The 18,094-nt window shown below is 44.1% G+C and overlaps 1 protein-coding gene across 1 annotated transcript in view; it reads left to right on the forward strand.

The window, feature by feature from the left end:
- The window catches only part of ADGRA2 (adhesion G protein-coupled receptor A2), an 84,519-nt gene extending 67,735 nt beyond the window's left edge, over positions 1–16,784 (forward strand). Inside the window, exons 8-19 of the mRNA XM_088139134.1 lie at positions 695–859; positions 3,822–4,017; positions 5,073–5,222; positions 5,497–5,658; positions 6,331–6,537; positions 7,197–7,401; positions 8,076–8,284; positions 8,975–9,102; positions 9,412–9,535; positions 10,368–10,513; positions 11,210–11,299; positions 12,262–16,784. Coding sequence (XP_087995260.1) covers positions 695–859; positions 3,822–4,017; positions 5,073–5,222; positions 5,497–5,658; positions 6,331–6,537; positions 7,197–7,401; positions 8,076–8,284; positions 8,975–9,102; positions 9,412–9,535; positions 10,368–10,513; positions 11,210–11,299; positions 12,262–13,492 — 3,013 coding nt within the window. The 3' untranslated portion in view covers positions 13,493–16,784. The remainder of the gene's footprint in view (positions 1–694; positions 860–3,821; positions 4,018–5,072; positions 5,223–5,496; positions 5,659–6,330; positions 6,538–7,196; positions 7,402–8,075; positions 8,285–8,974; positions 9,103–9,411; positions 9,536–10,367; positions 10,514–11,209; positions 11,300–12,261) is intronic.
- The last annotated feature ends 1,310 nt before the right edge of the window (positions 16,785–18,094 follow it).

Here is an 18,094-nt window from a genome sequence, read left to right on the forward strand (position 1 = left end):
TATGTTAGGGCAGTAAATAAATCTATTAACTAAATAATAACTTAGTGCATTTCCGTTCACTGCTTCATTTTGGAATTCTCTCTGGCCACTCCCCACAACCCGATAAATATGCGCTCCCCCCATTTTTTAAAAAAAATCCAGAAGCCATTACAAAGGATATATCTGTAGGTTTGGGCCACCTGTATGAAATTACATAGCCACATTACTTGAAAGCTAATAAATCTGTTCTGGATTGAACTCTTTCCTATTGGGACGCACAGCAGTTTGGATCAGGAACAGAAAAGCTCTTTTGGAAGAGGTGGAAACATGCTCCCTATAGCTCTCCTCACCTCCTTAAAGAAACCATGCCTTTTCCTGCACACACACGGTAATCATCCAGTTCCAGGAAATCAACAACTTGGTATGATGACGTTGTTGGCGCCTTCTAAATCAAATGCGTATATAGCTGGAATTATGTGGCTCCATGCGAGCCCAGGAGAAGGCAGGACCTCCTTCAGGAGGCACGGATGGGTGCAGCGGGCATGCCCACACCTGCCCCAAAGCCCCTGCTTCAGATCCCAGCGACTGCACATCCCTAATCCTGTGTGTAAAGAATGTGCTCTGCTGAGAGGAAAGATGGGTTGGGCTAGTCCTCCGTTCAAGGGCTTGATTGACCATCCAGCCCACGTCTTCTAAAAGCACTCTCTGTTTGCAGTGAGCTCATCTTGTCCAACATCCATGTCTCAGCTAGTGGAGAATGGGAGTGCACCATCTCCACTGCCCAGGGCAACGTTAGCAAGAAGGTGGAGATTGTTGTGCTGGAGACATCGGCCTCGTACTGCCCACCTGAGCGGGTTACCAACAACCGTGGAGACTTCAGGTAGGGGCCAAAGTGTGGCAGGCGCTGTTATCAGGAGCAGAAATGACAAAGTAGGAACTGGCTTCCTATGACTGTGGTTGGGTTCATGTTCCAGAATTCTACTCAACTAGTACAGGCTGATGTGAGGAAAAGCTGTCTTAACGTGCTGTGGTTTCGTTTTGCCCTGTTCCCTTTAAGTCTTCAGTTGGTGGAGAATCATTTTTCAAGAAAGGTAGGGTAGACATTTGAAATAAATGGTGACTTGCATAACAGATAAATGAGGGAAAGACGCAAGGTCTGGGAAACAAGAGTGTGAGGAACTGCTGTGGCCAAGAAACAAAAACTGAAGCTGAATATTTGGGGAGCAGCCAGTAAATCTGAGTCTGGCAAACCCAAATTTTCCTAATTCGTTGCAGCCCATGGAAAATGAGCAGTGAGGAGGAGATGGGATGAAGAGCCGTACAAACACTACAGAGTTTTGGCTTGTGTGTTTGCAGCACGAATTACACGCATGGAGAGCGTCACTGAAAACAGTGATGGCTATAAACTTAAAAAAAAAAAATGGTGGGGTCCTAGAGGCCAACGTTAGCGTTTCCACTCTTTCGTGTGCAAGGGGTTAAGTCTGGGACTGTGCAAATATTTGAAAGGGGCAATTGGTTCCAAGAGGCACATCTTCAAAGCACGGCCATGAAGTGTTTTTAACTGGCAGAGCAGCTGATCGAGGTAGAAGAGCATCTCTGCATGAGCTGAAGCACCTCATGAAGGCAGAGCAACCTCAGCCTACACAAGCCTACTCACAGCACCCTTTTTCCAGCAGGAATTGCTTGCATAAACTCAGTGGATCTTCTTCTCTTTGCCCATCTCTGCCCTCTTGCGCCTTGGCCATAGAATTACAGGGAAGGGCTGGGATAAGGAGGAGCACCTCTTCAGCAGCATCTTTCTTCAAGAGCCTAAGCTGGCTTTCCCTGAGGAAGCCAAATCCAAGAGGAGCAGAGCCTCTCTTGCAGTCGTAGGAAAGACCCCATCGCTCTTTCACGGAGAGGTGGGAGGGCGATGCAGCTTCATTTTAGCTCCTGCTGCCTTTCACCCTAGAAGGAGCTACCCTGCTGGACAAGGGTTGGGCTGGAGGAGCAGCTGCTGTTGGGAAGTCTGAATCCTATTGCTGCAGAGCCCCCCCCCACCCCCGCCCCCGGGGAAGGCAAAGTCAGTGAGGGATTTGGGACCGCTGGCAATTGAGGCCTGGGAATGATTAAGCATCTGTTGCAAGGGAGGCCATCTGAGAGGCCCTCTCTGGCAGTGCAGACAGGCTCCAGAAACAGGAGGTGTTGGAATTTTTCTGGCACGAGAAAAAAGGCTCATGGAGTCGGCTGTAACCTTGGCGGGGTCTTGATGGAATATAAATTACTGTGCAGTCAATGTGGCTTAAATTAACAGCGGGCCTGTCCTCTAACCCCCTCCCCTTCCTTCCACCCCGAGCCTGCATGAGCAGGAATGAGCCTGGGATTAAACCTAGGAAAAGCAGCCACAGAAGACCAGCAGAGAGTGGAAGATCTTCCCCATCTGGAGCCCTCTTGGGTATCCCAATTGGTACCAAAGGCCTGGCCTGTTGCGAGCAAGAGCTGTTTTGCAAGATTCCTCCTTTTCAGGAAATCCCTGGTGGGAACCTGACTGAATGCCAGATGAGTGAAGAGATGATTTGGAATCATCTTCTGGCGTTTTAAAATTTAATTTAATTTTTTACTAAGGGAAGGGAGGCAAGGATTCCATACAATGGTGGAAGAATGACATCTTCAGATCTCTCCCCTTTTCTTTTTTGCAGCTCCAGAGCTCTGTTGTTGTTTTTTGCTTGGGGGGAGGGAAACAAGAGAGGGGTGTTAAGCCTCTGAGAGCCTTAGCAAACCTTTTGATTGAACCCCTGTAGGCCAAAAAGTCCCATTGAGAAGGTTGAACATTTTGATCCACCGTTGCTAGCATCATTGGGCTACTGCCATGCAATCTGTGGCTTTTGGGGACCTATGTTGTAAAAGAAAAACCACAGCTCCCTACTCTGTGCTTCCAAATGAAAATGTTCTCCCTGCCCCTCCAAATCTGCTTCTTGCCCCATTGCAGAATGGGAGACTTCAGCTTTCTTGAGAGACGTTCATTATGAACATATTATGGGGGAAAGAAACAAAACCTCCCTGCTACGTCAATCAGCAACAATGCTTCAATACTACACTCCCCTCCCAGCTGTTGGTTTCCAAACAGTTAAGGAATTGTGTGTCTGATTTGTGCTAGCTTGTCCTTCAATGACATCATTAGATATGTAAACTGCTGAGCAATTTATTCAAATACTATTTTTCTTTTGATGCTGGAGGAAGGATTATTCTTGGGGGATGGAGGGAGAGAACTAGCGATCTGCTTTTCATTTGATGTGATGCTTTGCCCATTAGTGCTAACGTCTTCCTTTCCATACCAAATGTAAAACTTGTTTGAGCTGTAAGCAGGGACAACAGAAGAAACGTGCTTTGGCAGGTGACATCCAAGGTGTGGGAATATCTGCGATATCCATTTGCCTTTGCTCAATTCATCCAGCTGTTGCTGCTGGCATGGGAGGGAAGGGGCCTCAGAATTCTGTGATCCAGATGTGGAAGCAGCTGAGCCAAGGAGAGCATTCCAGAAGGCAAATAATTTACTCTGTAAAATAATTGGCATTGGACATCTTCCTCTGTTCCCAGCCCTGTGCTGAAGCAGTAGAGTATCTTTCCACATGGTGGAACCTCATAATCTATAGACCTGAAGCCCCGATCTTATTCCCTGCCTTTCCAGCCCTCTTGTGCCATTGTGTAGTGTGGGGACCTGCATCCTTAACATCCACCCTCCATAATTCCTTAATTTTCCCTCTGTTGATTCCATAAGCCATTTTCTAACATCAGCATTTGATTTCAAAGAGGGAAGATGGATATAAGTGGGTTTTCATGGCTCTTCTCCTCTTTGATGCTAGGTGGCCACGCACCTTGGCTGGCATCACTGCTTATCAATCATGCCTCCAGTATCCCTTCACTTCTGGGAACACGGGCTCTAGCCACGAAAAGCAGGCATGGAGGCACTGTGACCGCACAGGCCACTGGGAAGAAGGGGATTATTCACACTGCTTGTACACCAATGATATCACCCGTGTACTCTACACCTTTGTGCTGGTGAGTAGGGGGATAAGGGCTCGTTCCTCCCTGTTCCCATCTGGTTGTCCTTGAGCATTTCACAGCTTCGAGGCAGAACGATTCAGGCTGTGCGGCAAGAAATGCTCGCAAGCCGTGTCCATTTGAGCCAAGATTTGTTTGGTTCTTTCCAAGGAGGAGATCGTTTTCTGGGGTGGCTCAAGTGATCCAGAAAAGTGACAAAGTGAACGTTTTGAAGCACATGGAAAGCTCTTTTCAGCCCTTGCTATTTATAATGAGAATTTGCCCTTAACATACCTGAGATTTAGAGATCCATAGAAATCTGGTCTGTGTCACCCTAGCATACATTGGCTTACTCCTTCCCATGATTTTTTTACACTTTTAGCATGAATATTAAGAGACATTTGTACATATTTTTCCATATACGTAGTTTATTGTTTAAGCCTTCTCATTTAAACCTTGTAATCCACCCCTTCCCCTAGTAATTTTTTGTACAACTTTCCCTAATATGCTACATTTTATACAATTAGCCCATGGATATGTTTCTTATGCAACTTTTCATAAAGCACACTTTTTTGTAAAATCCAGCTTTCCCCAATGTACTATTTTTGGTATGCCTCTTCCCCAATTTTCCACCATTCAGTACAAACCTTTTGAACCAAGAATGATTAACCCCAACAGATTCCATTCCTCCCGTTTGTCCATCCATCTATAACAGGGGTGGTCCACATGAGATCACAGGATGCATGAGCCCTCTTCTTGCAGCCCTCTGAGTCATGGCCAACCAGAGTTGCCTGGGCTGGCCTGCTCTTCATCGTCACTCCACTGATTACATCCCTTGAACACCCAGAGGATGGCATCTGCATTGGCAGATCCCACCAGTTCTCTCACAATTGGTGGCTATTTTCTTTTATAATTTGTTTCACTGAGATTAGGAGAACTGGCAGAAAATTTGACACAACAGCTAAGCAGGCTTTAAGCCAGATATCTCCCCATTTTATAAATTAAGCATTGTTGGATATTTGTGGGGGGTGCTTAGCTTGCTTTGACTTTTATCCCCTTTTATCTGCTGACAGATGCCCATCAATGCCTCTAATGCACTAACCCTAGCCCACCAGTTGCGGGTCTACACAGCTGAAGCTGCAAATTTCTCAGATATGATGGATGTCATCTATGTGTCTCAGATGATTGAAAAGTTTACAGGTTATGTAGACCAAATCAAACAGGTAAGTGCATCACCTTTGGACCCAACTCCGATGTGCTTATTTTCCCACATTCATGATGGGGAGGAAAGAAAAGGAGAAGGGTCCACATTCTACTTTTTGCTGAATATGTTCAACATACAGAAAATCTAAAGTAGGGATGGGCAGTGTGTGACCATCATCTGATCTTAGAATCTTTCACTAATCCTAACAAGACAGCTTGTATTAAGCACATCTTTGGTATGGAGTGAAATGTTCAGCCACTTGCTTATATCCAAAATCATCTGCTTTCACCCAGCTCACAGACGTCATTGTGGAGATGGCAAGTAACATGATGCTGGTAGATGACCATGTTCTGTGGATGGCTCAGATCGAAGACAAAGCTTGTACCAGCATAGTGCACTCCCTGGAGAAGATTGCCACTTACGCTGTCAGCACCAACTCTCAGCATATGGCTGTGGTAAGGATCCAAGCTCTCCTGGGATGGTGAACTGGGATGGATTGCAGAGTAAGAGGCTAAGCTTGAAGCTTAGGTGTTGGGTACTATTAGTCAAAAATGCCAATTACAGATACAAGTTTTTTGGGGGAAAGGAACTGGGAATCCAAAATGAAAAAAAAACAGGTGAAATGGGAGAAGAATTATGTTGTGGGAAGGATTTTGCATTGGCACTGAGGAATACAAGGGGCAGATTGTATTCTTGGACAGCTGCCAAGACTCAAGTATCCTGCCAGTGCCCTCCATGCTGATGATTGCCTCCACTCCCTCTCAGTTCCTTGTCCAGTTCCTGGAAGCTCCTATCATTTTAAACTTTCCATAGTACCTCAGAGGAGCATATGTAACTACATAACCATAACTCAAAGCTATTAGAAAGAACTTAAAGAGGTAGAGCACTTCATGTGGCTGCTTCTATCAGAAAATCCCATGACCAGGGCAGCAAATATGGGGAGGACATCACACAAAATTGCCATGGCATCTGTCCAGGAACATGGATAGCAGTCAGGTTTAAAGAGCTAGAGGCTTCAGATTAGGACAAAAAGCTAATGGTTGATCAAGCATAGGTGACCCACACGTGATGGCCTGGATCTAGGAGGTTTGCTTGGCTTCACAAAGCTCTTGACTTTGTTTATGCAGAACTCCAGGAACATTGCCTTTGAAGCCTACCTTATCATGCCAGAAAGTTATCTGGGCATGAGCTGCACGGCTTTCCAGAAGCGTGAGACACTCGGTAGCCGTTCTCCGCGACAGGAACGGTACTCTGAGTCCTTGGCAGACCAGCAGCTGAAGTTCCGTTGTGCTACAGGTCGGCCAAATATCTCCTTGGCCAGTTTCCATATTAAGGTGAGATGGGATGGGGAAGAAAGGTTCCTGGTGGACCAGTGTAATAGGATGCAGTAGGCAGAGCAGATATGTGAGAATAATTGGATATAAGAGAATTCTCTCTTTTTCAGACAAAACCTAATTTGTAAGATCCATGATTAGGTTCAAAATAGGTACTGGGGCATGGGGCATTTAGGTGAAGTTTTAAAGGACAAGATTAAATCTGCCTCCTCTTGCCATTTCTCATAAATCCCTCTTCCCTTTCCAATTGCTAACCATCATCTCTTCCCCTCCTTCTTATCTCTGGCATAGCAGCTGGCAGTGGTGTGGTTTACATTGAGGAAATGGCAGGGGAACCTAATTTCATTTCTGCATATGCAGCTTTTCCATTTTGGCAAGCGTCATATATTGCTAGGTTGCTCCTATTGGAATGGAAGGCACAAGAACCAGAGCAGCCTAGAAAACATTAACCAACAACTGAGATGTTATTAATATTGCAACGACAGCTAGCAAAGTTGTATTTCCTAACCAAGCAAGAGGAATGGCACCGGTCTGTTTTTGAAACAGTCCTTGTCCATTTTGCCTGGGTGTGTCAGTACCTTGTTTGTGTATTCAGACCATTTTGGAGGGGAGGACTGGCTGGGCCCCCTCTTTAGCCTCTTTGTTCCTTTTCTCATTAGAACAGCATTGCCCTGGCTTCCATTCAGCTGCCTCTGGGCCTCTTCTCCCCACCAGTTCCCCACCGGCCCATGCCCGTCAAGTGTAAGCTTCAGTTCCTGGTGTTTCGCAACGGCAAGCTCTTCTGCAGCACTGGAAACTCTTCCCACCTCGCCGATGATGGCAAGCGACGCAGCGTGGCCACCCCAGTGATCTACGCAGGCACACGTAAGAGCCCAGTTGCTATGGCAGGGAAGGGCAGGAGAGGCCCCAGCCGACTGCAATATCCTCCAGATATTCTAGACCATACTTTGTGGCTGGTGGGTCCATGGGGAATCTTGGGGCCATGGCATGGAGATGCTCACAAGACAGCTGCTGTGGGATGGTTTGCCCGGGAACAAAGCAGCTCCCAGAGTTAGTGGGGCCAGTCTGGAAATTCTTGTCTACCAAGGGCAACTGGTGGAGATGTTCTCACTTGCTCTTTAATCCCTTAGAATGCTCTCTTCCATCCCTGTGTGCCTTTCTTAGACACGGTTCCTAAAGAAGAACCCATAAGCGCCCCCATTTTTATTTTTAAAAATGCTCTGTGTCCTGTGTGTGACATCCTTGGAAATAAAGATGGTGCTAAAGGGTGGTGCTTTACATTGTTGTTGTTTTTAATCAGAAGAATGAAACTTCATTTGCCTTCCCTAGTCTGAGCAGTAGCTCTGTGGGATCTACCTAAGCAACTCTTGGGGTGCAAGGAAAGGGTCCTGATCCTGAAAAAAAGCAGAGGATCTCCCGCCCCAGCCAGGCACCTTTAAGACAGCAGATCTGGGCAAACAAGCACCTATTGAAGATAACTTGAATTCTGAGGATTGTCCATAGCTGCTTTGCTAAAGCCCTGGTTCTGCCTCCCCCAGACGGCTGTGGAGTAAGCAACCTCACCGAGCCAGTCATCATATCGTTGCGACATTTGGACAAGGGCACAGATCGCACGCCGGCTTTCTGGGACTTCGACGTGCTGGGTGGTTACGGTGGCTGGAGAGCAGAAGGTTGCCAGCCGGTCCTTCAGGAACCCAACTTCACCACTGTGAGCTGCCAACATCTCAGCAACACTGCTGTGCTGATGGTAGGCAGGAGTATGATACTTCAGCCTAATGCCATCCCTATTTAGACCTTGTTTATGTCACATAAATTTCTACCCAATCCTCTTACAAAAAGGCAAAAAATATGACTTTCCCTTATGTCCAGTAGGCATTTCTTATAGATCTTCCATGCACTTTTCCACATACATGCCAGGTTGTGTACAGCTTCCTTCATTCCCAACCTAGGTTAGATCATCTGATATCCTCCAGATATTCTAGACCAGAGCTCCCTTTTTCTTTTGCTGCTGGCCAAACTGGCTGGAGCTAAATAGAACCATAGTCCAAATTATTTCGAATACGCCAAGTTGTCTATTCCTGTTTCAACCTTCCAACCCCACAGATACTTATAAAGACTTGCCATATGCTATTGTAATAATATGTAGTTACAGTAATATTATTTACTAGATTTATATTTTTTCTTTCCTTCAGAACCTCAAGATGGTGTACACACAACTCTCTCCTCCCATTTTTCCCCACAATAACCACCATACAAAGTAGACTCAGTGGCTATACCACATTGGCCATATAACTCCTTTAAACTGCACATGGAATGATTTTTATAGAAGATTGAACGGCAAGCCCCCCCCCAATCTGTTAAGCTTCATCTGGTTGTCTTAATTTTTGTCCCCTCCCCCCCCATACTATGCACTAATGAACTGTATTCTCAAATACAGGAACTGACCAATTTCCCGCATGACTCACAGAGTCCAGCTGAAGTGCTACATCCTGTAATTTACAGTTGCACAGCTCTCCTCCTCCTGTGCCTGTTTACCACCATCATCATCTACATCATCAACCACAGGTGAACCATCTCTAGAGCTGAAGGTTGTGGCCTCTTGAAATTCTTCTCCCCATTGCTGAGCAGGTAGCTACAGTACCATGCCACCAAACATCTCCAGAAGAAACCATGTCCCAGGTTTTTCTCAATGGTAGCAGTAGCCCAATTCTGTGTGCTTTGAATAACAGCACCACCACACCACCTGAGTCAAACCCTGGGCTCTCTCATCACCTTATCTTTTAAGTGGAGATGCCATTACATGACTATAGGCCTCTTATCTGCAAAGCTTTATTGTGTGATCCCTTAACTTTCTTATTCCTATTTCTTTTTCAGCACCATTCATATTGCACAGAAGTGCTGGCACATGCTGCTAAATCTCTGCTTTCACATCGCCATGACATCAGCTGTGTTTGCAGGTGGCATTACCCTGACCAACTACACAGCCATATGCCAGGCAGTGAGTATGAGGAGAGGACCTGACCAATTTGGCTTGAAGGTTTTGTCAAATGGCACATCACTGAGAAGTTCTCTTCACACACAGGGAACACTGAGAAATTGCTAAAAATGGCCTCAAGACCACATCAGTGTTCCTTTTGCAATGTGGAAAAATTCTAGCCTCTGCATCATTTTTCCCAATCTAGCATCTTCCACATGGGGTGGACAGCAACTCCCAGAATTCCCAATTACATCAAATGTGCCCCCTGGGAATTCTGAAAATTGATATGTATGCTTTAGCATCCCATTTATCAGTAAATATGTTAATGCAAGACCACTTTGATCATCTTTCTAACTACCTCCAGATGCAGGGGAGATGTTGCCACCTGTTTGCCTGGTAAGGAACAAATAGACAGATGTTCCACCCCTGCAGTATTTACAAACCACCATTTCCATTACTAGACTCATTCTGAACAGGATTATTTTCTTGAGGCATCAGCCCAAAGTTACAAAAGAAACATTACCAGGCACCTGAGGACACTGATTTAAGTGCATGTACGTGCGCACACACGCACACACACAGCCATTAGTTACTTTACCATTAATGCAAAATTGGGAAGTTGATGACCCTCCAGGTGTTTTGAGACTCCCACACCCATCAGGTAAATGGGCCTACTTTAAGGAAAGCCTAAAACCCATGATAAGTTCTTTGAATTTGCCCACCCTTTGAACAACATTGATCTCTCACCAGACATGTAGGGGATGGACAATCCCACAAATGAAGTGCTGGGAGTTACAGCAACTCTTACTGTCTTCCAATATGTCTGTTCTCCCACATCCCTTCCCCTCCCCAGGTTGGTATCATTCTTCATTATTCTTCCTTGTCTACTCTACTGTGGATGGCAGTAATGGCACGAGTGATCTACAAGGCGTCCACCTGGAAAGCCCCCCAACAGCAGGAAGGGGAACCATCTCAGCCTGCCCCACGTCCAATGCTACGGTATCAAGGAAGTAGGAATTATAGGACTTGTTGGGAGCGACCTGAAGGTTGCAGGGGTCAGGGGGTGGATGAGGTTTGCCATAGTTAATCTACAAAAGAAGCCCCATTTAAATGGGCATAGGTAGACAGTGACTATGTCTGGTGGGAACTTAACCATTGTTTGATTCTTTGAATCTGGCTGTAACAGTGAATTTACAATTCAGTGAATTTAATTTACAATTAAACAGTGGGTTTAAATTTCTTTTCTTTCTTTCTCAAAATTTATAAGTTGTTCTGATCCTGAGATTCTGGGCAGAAAACAAGAGAAAATTAGCAATTACATGAACAAAATATACAATTAGTATACAAAAACAAGAACAAAATTAGTACAATCAATTTTCTGTGATGGTTTCCACACTCAGCTCATACCAAAACCACAATGAAACAGGACCAATTTAACTTCCTTGCAAAATGCAAGGAGGGTTATGTAAATACAGCTGTTATTTGTTAATTCAAGATCAGCATGCTGTATGAACCTAACCTATGATTACTGTATCCAGTTTAGGACTTGGTTCTTGTATCTCCAATTATTCTTTCTACTCTCAGAAATGGTGGCTTAATTCCTTTTTATCGTTGCACCACAAAATACCTTGTGGAATGTTTTCCATGTTCATAGGATGAATTCTGCATGATATTATTTTCTGGTTTTCTTTCCAGGTTCTACCTGATTGCTGGTGGGATCCCCCTGATCATTTGTGGGATTACAGCGGCAGTCCGTATTGACAATTATGGAGATCAGGACTCATAGTAAGTAACTGCAACATCCAATTTGCAGGTACATGATTATGACCCTACTTGCACATTGATTGATTATGGTTCATCAAGTTGGTAATGATACTTAACAGCCATATACTGTAGATAGACCTTCTCAAGGATGATCTGTCCCCAACTTTGTCCTTCAGATCTTCCAACAGTGTGCCCATTACTGCTGTAATCGAATCCATCCAGCTTGCTGCTAATCCACTGTATCTACTTGCACATATACATCCAATTGCATAAATGGATCCCAAAAACTGGAAAAAATCACCAGTGCTGTTTCAAAGTTTTTGAAGGTCTCTTGGGGATTAAAGATGTTCTTCCTAAGCCTCCCTTCCTTGCCCTTATAAATCCTGTCTAATCCTTTCCTTCAGGCGCCATCTTACCACATCTCAGAAAGGACAAGGTGTGCACTAACAGGCATTCTATGAAATAGGTTATCTGATTAGAGACATTTGGTTGAACTGTTTTGGCTATGAGCCACCAATAGATTTCCCCCTCCTGCACAGGCCATCTGTAGACTCCTTTTGTCTGCCTCAAAGACCCCAGACTCCCTTTGTCTGCCTTAAAGTTGAGGTAACCAAGAGAATGTATGTTTGTCTTGAAGAGCAGGAGCAAAGTAGTTGCTGCTTTGTAGCCATTCAAAACTTTGCCAATCTTGTGGAGTCCTTGGGGTTCTCTGAGCTTGATTATTTTGTTGCAGACATTTCATTACCCACCTAGGTAACATCTTCAGTGCTAGAAGGGAGTGGGGTTTATATACAGTAGCTTGCCCTGTGAGTATTGGTGGGGGAGTTGTTTTCTCCTTGGTAGTTCCTTGATTAGGCTGTTTACTGCTTGATTGTCTGTCTGAACTGGTAGTTCTTTGATTAGGGTATTGTTTACTGCTTGATTGTCTGTCTGGTGTTGATCCTTTGAAAAAGGATTTGCCAACCTTTTCTCTCTCCACCCAGCTGCTGGCTGGCTTGCCGACCAAGCATTGGAGCGTTCTATGTGCCTGCAGCTTTCATTCTGCTCATCACCTGGATTTACTTCCTATGTGCTGGAATCAGTCTGCAGTGCCAAGCTAAGGATCCCAAAGAAACACCCAAGCCCTTGGAAACACGGCAGCGCTTGGGAGGCAGTAGCAACCTGTTGACCGATTCAGGGTCACTTTCGGTCACACTGAATTCCAGCCCCCACACTGCTGATGTTGATGGTGTGTATTCCCTAGGGGTGCAGCTCTGGGCCCTTGTCATCACCCATTTCCTATACCTCACTCTGTGGACATTTGGAGCAATGGCAGTATCTCAGCGCTGGTTCCTCCTGAAGGTTGTCTTCAGTTGCCTCTATGGAGTCACTGCTGGAGCATTAGGGTTCTTCATCTTTATCTACCACTGTGCCCGACGCAGAGATGTACAAAGTTCATGGTTTACCTGCTGCCCATCTTACAGGAATGCTTTACCTATGCAGGCTTATGGGCACACTGGAGTGGGTGTTGAGGATGGCTCACAGGTCTTCATTGGCTGCAGCCCAGAAGTAGCGCACTCCATTAAGTCTTCATCTTCCCCTACCAGCACAATTTCAGCTCCGGGGCCCTGCAAGCTCAACAATTTGCAAGTGGCCCTTGGCCAGACAGACAGTAACCCTGTAACAGCTGCCTGCTATGAGGATGCAGAGCCATCCAACAGTAAGAGTACCCCCCCAACCAGGTATACGAACAATCTCCATGGGCGCACCAGGCATCATAAAAGCAGAACTAAACTGTACCGAGAAGGGAAGCATCAGCGCCTAAAGTCAATGCGGGGACCTTCCTCAGAGCATCCTACTAGTGAGAGTGGGAGCCTTCAGAACAGTCATTCAGAGAGTTACCAAAGCAGCCGGAATAGCCCTCTGAACAACCGGAACCAAGGGATAGTTCTGACCCTGGAGTCGGCCCTGACACAGTCTGACTTGAGCGATGGCAGTGGTGGTCCCCAGGCTGCAGACTTTGGCCGAGGCCAGAGGAGAAGTGCCAGCAGAGACAACCTTAAGCATCAGACCAACACCCCCGTAGAAAGAGAGACTAAGAGGCGCTCCTTCCCACTCAATGCAGCCAATCAGAATGGGGTCCTGAAGGGCAGCAAGTATGACATAAATCTCAGTGGTGCTGACAATGCAGGCAGCATGAAAACAGGTCTCTGGAAGAGTGAGACAACAGTGTAGGAAAGGGTCAAAGGCCCCTGCAGCTAGGATCCTAGAGCAACACCAACTCAGGTAAGAAGCTGCAGGTTACCCTTGTTGCTAGAGCCTGCCAAACTCACTGAAGAGGACATTATTATGCACTATATAGGCTTGGATAGTATGAGATGGGTAGGCAAAAACCATGCTCCCTGCCGGTCCTTCTGAGTGGATGGAGCAGGGAGACTGTTTTGACCTGTCCTGGGAACCACAGCACATTTCACTTATATATCAGGTGAAGTTGCTGTTCTTTGTGCCAGGGAACATTCTTCTCCAAAGGATGGGCAGAAAGCCACCATCACCCAAGGTGCCAAAGTTGCAAAGCGAGAGACAATCATCTGTTCTTGTGATTGAACGGTCTCCCTTCTTCATGTCGCTTGAGATCCTTGATATTTTTGTATAACATACCAAGGAAGGCGGTGATCTATAAGCTAAAATTTTTAATATACTGTGTACATATGTATAGGCAAAATTGCTATCCAATGGAAAGTTCCTGCATGCTTTACACTAAATAACTCATGTTGTGTAAGAGGAGGGCAGCTCTCCCCTGCCATTCAAAGCCTATGCACGTACCTAGCTTTGGTTTGTTTTTGATAAATCTAGTAAGTGATTGTGGAATTGTCAAGGAAAAAGCAGATTGAAAGAGATGCACTATTAAATGTTACCATCTGAAGGCGCATGCTTGGATGACAATCTTTAGTCTTCTTCAGTCTTCCTTAAGGGAAGACTTGGGGAGAATATGATCCGTTGGGCATCACTACCCAAAGATGCTTAACGGTAGAGGTATGCAAAACATTTAGAGCTCAGAACAGCTGTTCATGTTTGGAGTGGCTTGTTCTGATTTTACCAGAATGCTGCTCTAGAAGAGTTTTCAATTCAAAAGAGAAGTTTCAAAGTTGAAACACTTCTGGAGCAAAATAATTCAGGTAAGGTCAGAACAGTTGTTCTGAGCTTGAGATGTTTTGCTGAGTCTACTTAATAGCACTTTCAGGCAGAAGCTATCAACAAGTCCACCTTCCAAGTCACTGGAGAGGAATGGGATATTACCGGTTTGTGCTCCCATGGCCAAGGCTCTTGGGGCATATTTGCCACACAGCTGGTAAACAGTCCTGAAGGCTTACTTCCAACTTCGAATGTGGGGAAGGGAACACACTAAGCAAATGCTGAGACAGCTCTACCCATTTCAAAGTTGGGTCCCTCCTCACATGAAACCCGACTATAGGCATGATGCAGCTAACATGCCACATAGAAGCCTCTGAAAAACATGAGGCTGCTGAGCTGTTTAATTGGCAAGAAGTCATTAAAAAAATGTAGAACTTAATTTTATAGTCCTTTCCAGGGATAAGGAAAGCCCAGTGCTCACAAAAGAATGGGATATTATACTGTTAATAGATTAAAAATGGCAACAGATCTATTACGGGCATTTATAAGAACTGCAAATGACAGCCCACACCTTAAAACATGGATTCTCTCTCCTGTACAAGAGAGATTTTCCTCTGCCTAAAAATAAAGCAGTGTGCTTGCTTCAGAAAGTTTTTTTGCCCATGCACACATCAATTATTTTATTAAAACTGATCTGTTTAGTTAACCATATTTTTTTTAAAGAAGGCCCATAACCCCAAGGAAAGCACATGTATTCAGCCATCAGAAAAATAATAATAAAATAACTCACTATGGAACTTTAAAATAGAGCAAAATTGCCAAGGAAAAGGCCTCAGAGGCTTGAATGACATTAGTCCTTTAAGGATTCGGGAAGCTATGAAATATTGTTTTTAAGCACCTTTGGGACATTCCCTTTTTATAGATATCTATATGTATATGTGACATACATGAAAAAAGGCCTCTTTGCAATAACTGTTTCACTGAATTGTGTACCAATCACCAGACTGAAGTAGGGTTGAATCTGTTGTGTCAAAAATGAGTTGAATGAAGGCATTGTGATTCTTTCTGAAAGGCAGCTTCGGAAAGAATCAGTCTTATTTGGAATCTTTGGAAAGAATCAGTCTTATTATCCTCTTTGCTGGCCATTTAATTACTCCGTGCCCAGTGGTATAAGACCACGTCTTACATACCATGTTGCCCATTCAAGAATAAACCCCTCCTGTAGATATGAAAAGCTCAATCAAAAAAAAAAATGATTTCCTAGTCTGATTGATGACAGTTCCCAAGTATGCAGCACTGCATCTATAATGTTACCAGTTGAGGAAAGATCAGAATATGAAACAAATGAGAAGGAGATTCATTCTTAAGTTAATGAATCACACCTCTGCTCCAGGTACCTCAGCACAGTATTCACAGCACCGCCTATAGGCATCTTCCTCAGCAACTTCCAGACTTCCTATTCCACTTTTTAAAATTAAAACAATATTTTAAAGTTAAACAGGAAGCTGGTATGCTGCAGGGAAAACTGCCACCTTTTGTCATGTTCTTTATTTCCAGAAGTGCCTCTAGCCAGGCACGGTCCTCACAGAAGAAGACAACAGCAGTGGCTACAGTCCAATGCTTTGAAAGTGTGGCCACCTTTTCAGAAAAAGAAGAAAATCTGAGCAAATAGCTGGATAGAAATCCTTGCTCATTTTATTCCTGGTAAATGACCGTTTCAAACTAGCCTTACCACCATGGCAGCCGTTCTGAGAATACACAAACGTGCCATTGACAGCCATTTTGTGAGGTTCTCATATTTTCAGCACTTCAAATCTGCCCAAAGGTTGAGGGATTCCTGCCTTGGCTTAATGGGAATTATGATTATGTCTAGCTTTTTTTTTTTTTTTTTTAAAGAAAACAAGAGACAAAAAGAAATCTAATCCCAAAAGGACATTACCCCTTTCTTTGGAGGAATTGGTGAACATACTAAATGGTAACAGTACAGGTCAACAAATTCCTTCTTCTACAACAGCTGTGATATCCTCTTTCATTCCTGGCTTCCTTAAAACAAAAGTCTATAGAAAGATGATTCTGCTCTGAGATTCTGTTAGTTGAAGTTCAGTGTTTCTAGAGGGTACCAGGCCAGGAAAGGTTAAATTAATTTTCCCCCAATCCACTTGGTCTTAAACATCTAGCTCTTTCGCTCCCTCCTTCTGTATTTTTTTAAATGTCACAAATATAGCAGCATCCACACACCCATTAATGTTGATTTCAGTTAGGTTATTTGGTTATTTTTTTATGTATTGCAAAAATCCAGAGAATTGAATACTTCAATAATGAAGTTAAGCATGTTGTGTCAACACAGCTATAATCAAACAAACCTTCCCGTATGTAAAAAGCTGGTGCTTTTTTTTACAAAAGAACTAGTTCTAAAGTACACTTACTTGTTCTTGATAGCATGAACCACATAACAAGGGTTTGGCCTATGAAATAGGGCATATCATATTTGTTTATACAATGCACTCTGGAGACTTTTCTGTTCATGTCAGAGAGATAACATCAGTTCATTGGAATTAAAAGGAACAACAACAGCAAAAAAGATTACTGATGAACAGCTGAACTTCCAAGTTTTTTTGGAAGAATGCATGTTACCCAACTGGGGTAAAAAGGGGAGAGAAATGCATGCTACTCATTTAAAATCAATCCTTCAAAGTAAATTGTACCACTATCTCATGTACTAGCCAACAAAACAGCAAGGAACATTTGGTGGACAATCAAAAGCAAAAGGCTGGGATCGAACAAATACTGCACCCATGTTTAAGAAGAATTTAACAAGGTAACTTGCTACAAATTTCAACCAGGTCTGAGGGATGGCACTGGTTTAAATCCTTTAGTTCTTTAGGATCATTGCCTTATATTGTTTGCAGAGACAAACATGATGAACTTTTTGTTTGGATTTATGAACTAAGATGATACCCGTAGGAGGCTGCTATTAAGAATAGTATAATGGAGGGATGCAAAATTCCTTATTTAAAGCAGAGAGTGCAAGACCAAGGTCACAGCACCCAATGTCCCATGGAAAATCATGGCTTTGGCCATTGTTCCTGTAACTCCCAGAAGCCTCCCTTGCAACAGCCCCAGTATTGACCCAGTTTTACTTCCAGGGTTGAACAGAGTTATCTATAGTGAATACATTTGCCCCAAAAGGCGGCACTTGTAACAACATTTTGATCCAAGATGGTAACGTTTCCTTCAGTCGTCCTATGCAAAAATACCACAAATGTCTTCTTTGCCCATTTGTGTTTCTGTGTGTTTATTTTTACTGCTCCATAATGCTTAATTAACTCATTTAAACTGATTTATACCATGTCTGTTTAAAAAGATAAAGGGCAGAAGGGATTGGCAGGCTTTCACAACCCTCCTTGCCTCTAGAAAACCTACCTCCACAGAACTGCAGAGGCTGGGTGGTTTCACAAGCCACCCAGCCTTAGGTCAACCTTGGGAATCACCTAAGACTTCTGAGAGCTGGCGTAGAAAGCCGTAGCCATGAAAAATTATAAAAGCACTTAATCCTTCTCATTTGAAAAAGACAATTTTTCCCATTCTCCTTGGTTTTCATATGTATGTTGCTTAATAAAGCCTTAACTATTTTATATGGCAATATTACAACCCACATGATATTGGCAATGCTGAACGTGTTATATATGCTTGCTAGAATGAAAT

The sequence above is a fragment of the Python bivittatus genome, unplaced genomic scaffold (genome assembly GCF_059951505.1).
Source record: "Python bivittatus isolate LINGU-HERP-01145 unplaced genomic scaffold, Pbiv_v1 ctg000320_np1212, whole genome shotgun sequence".
NCBI lineage: Eukaryota > Metazoa > Chordata > Lepidosauria > Squamata > Pythonidae > Python > Python bivittatus.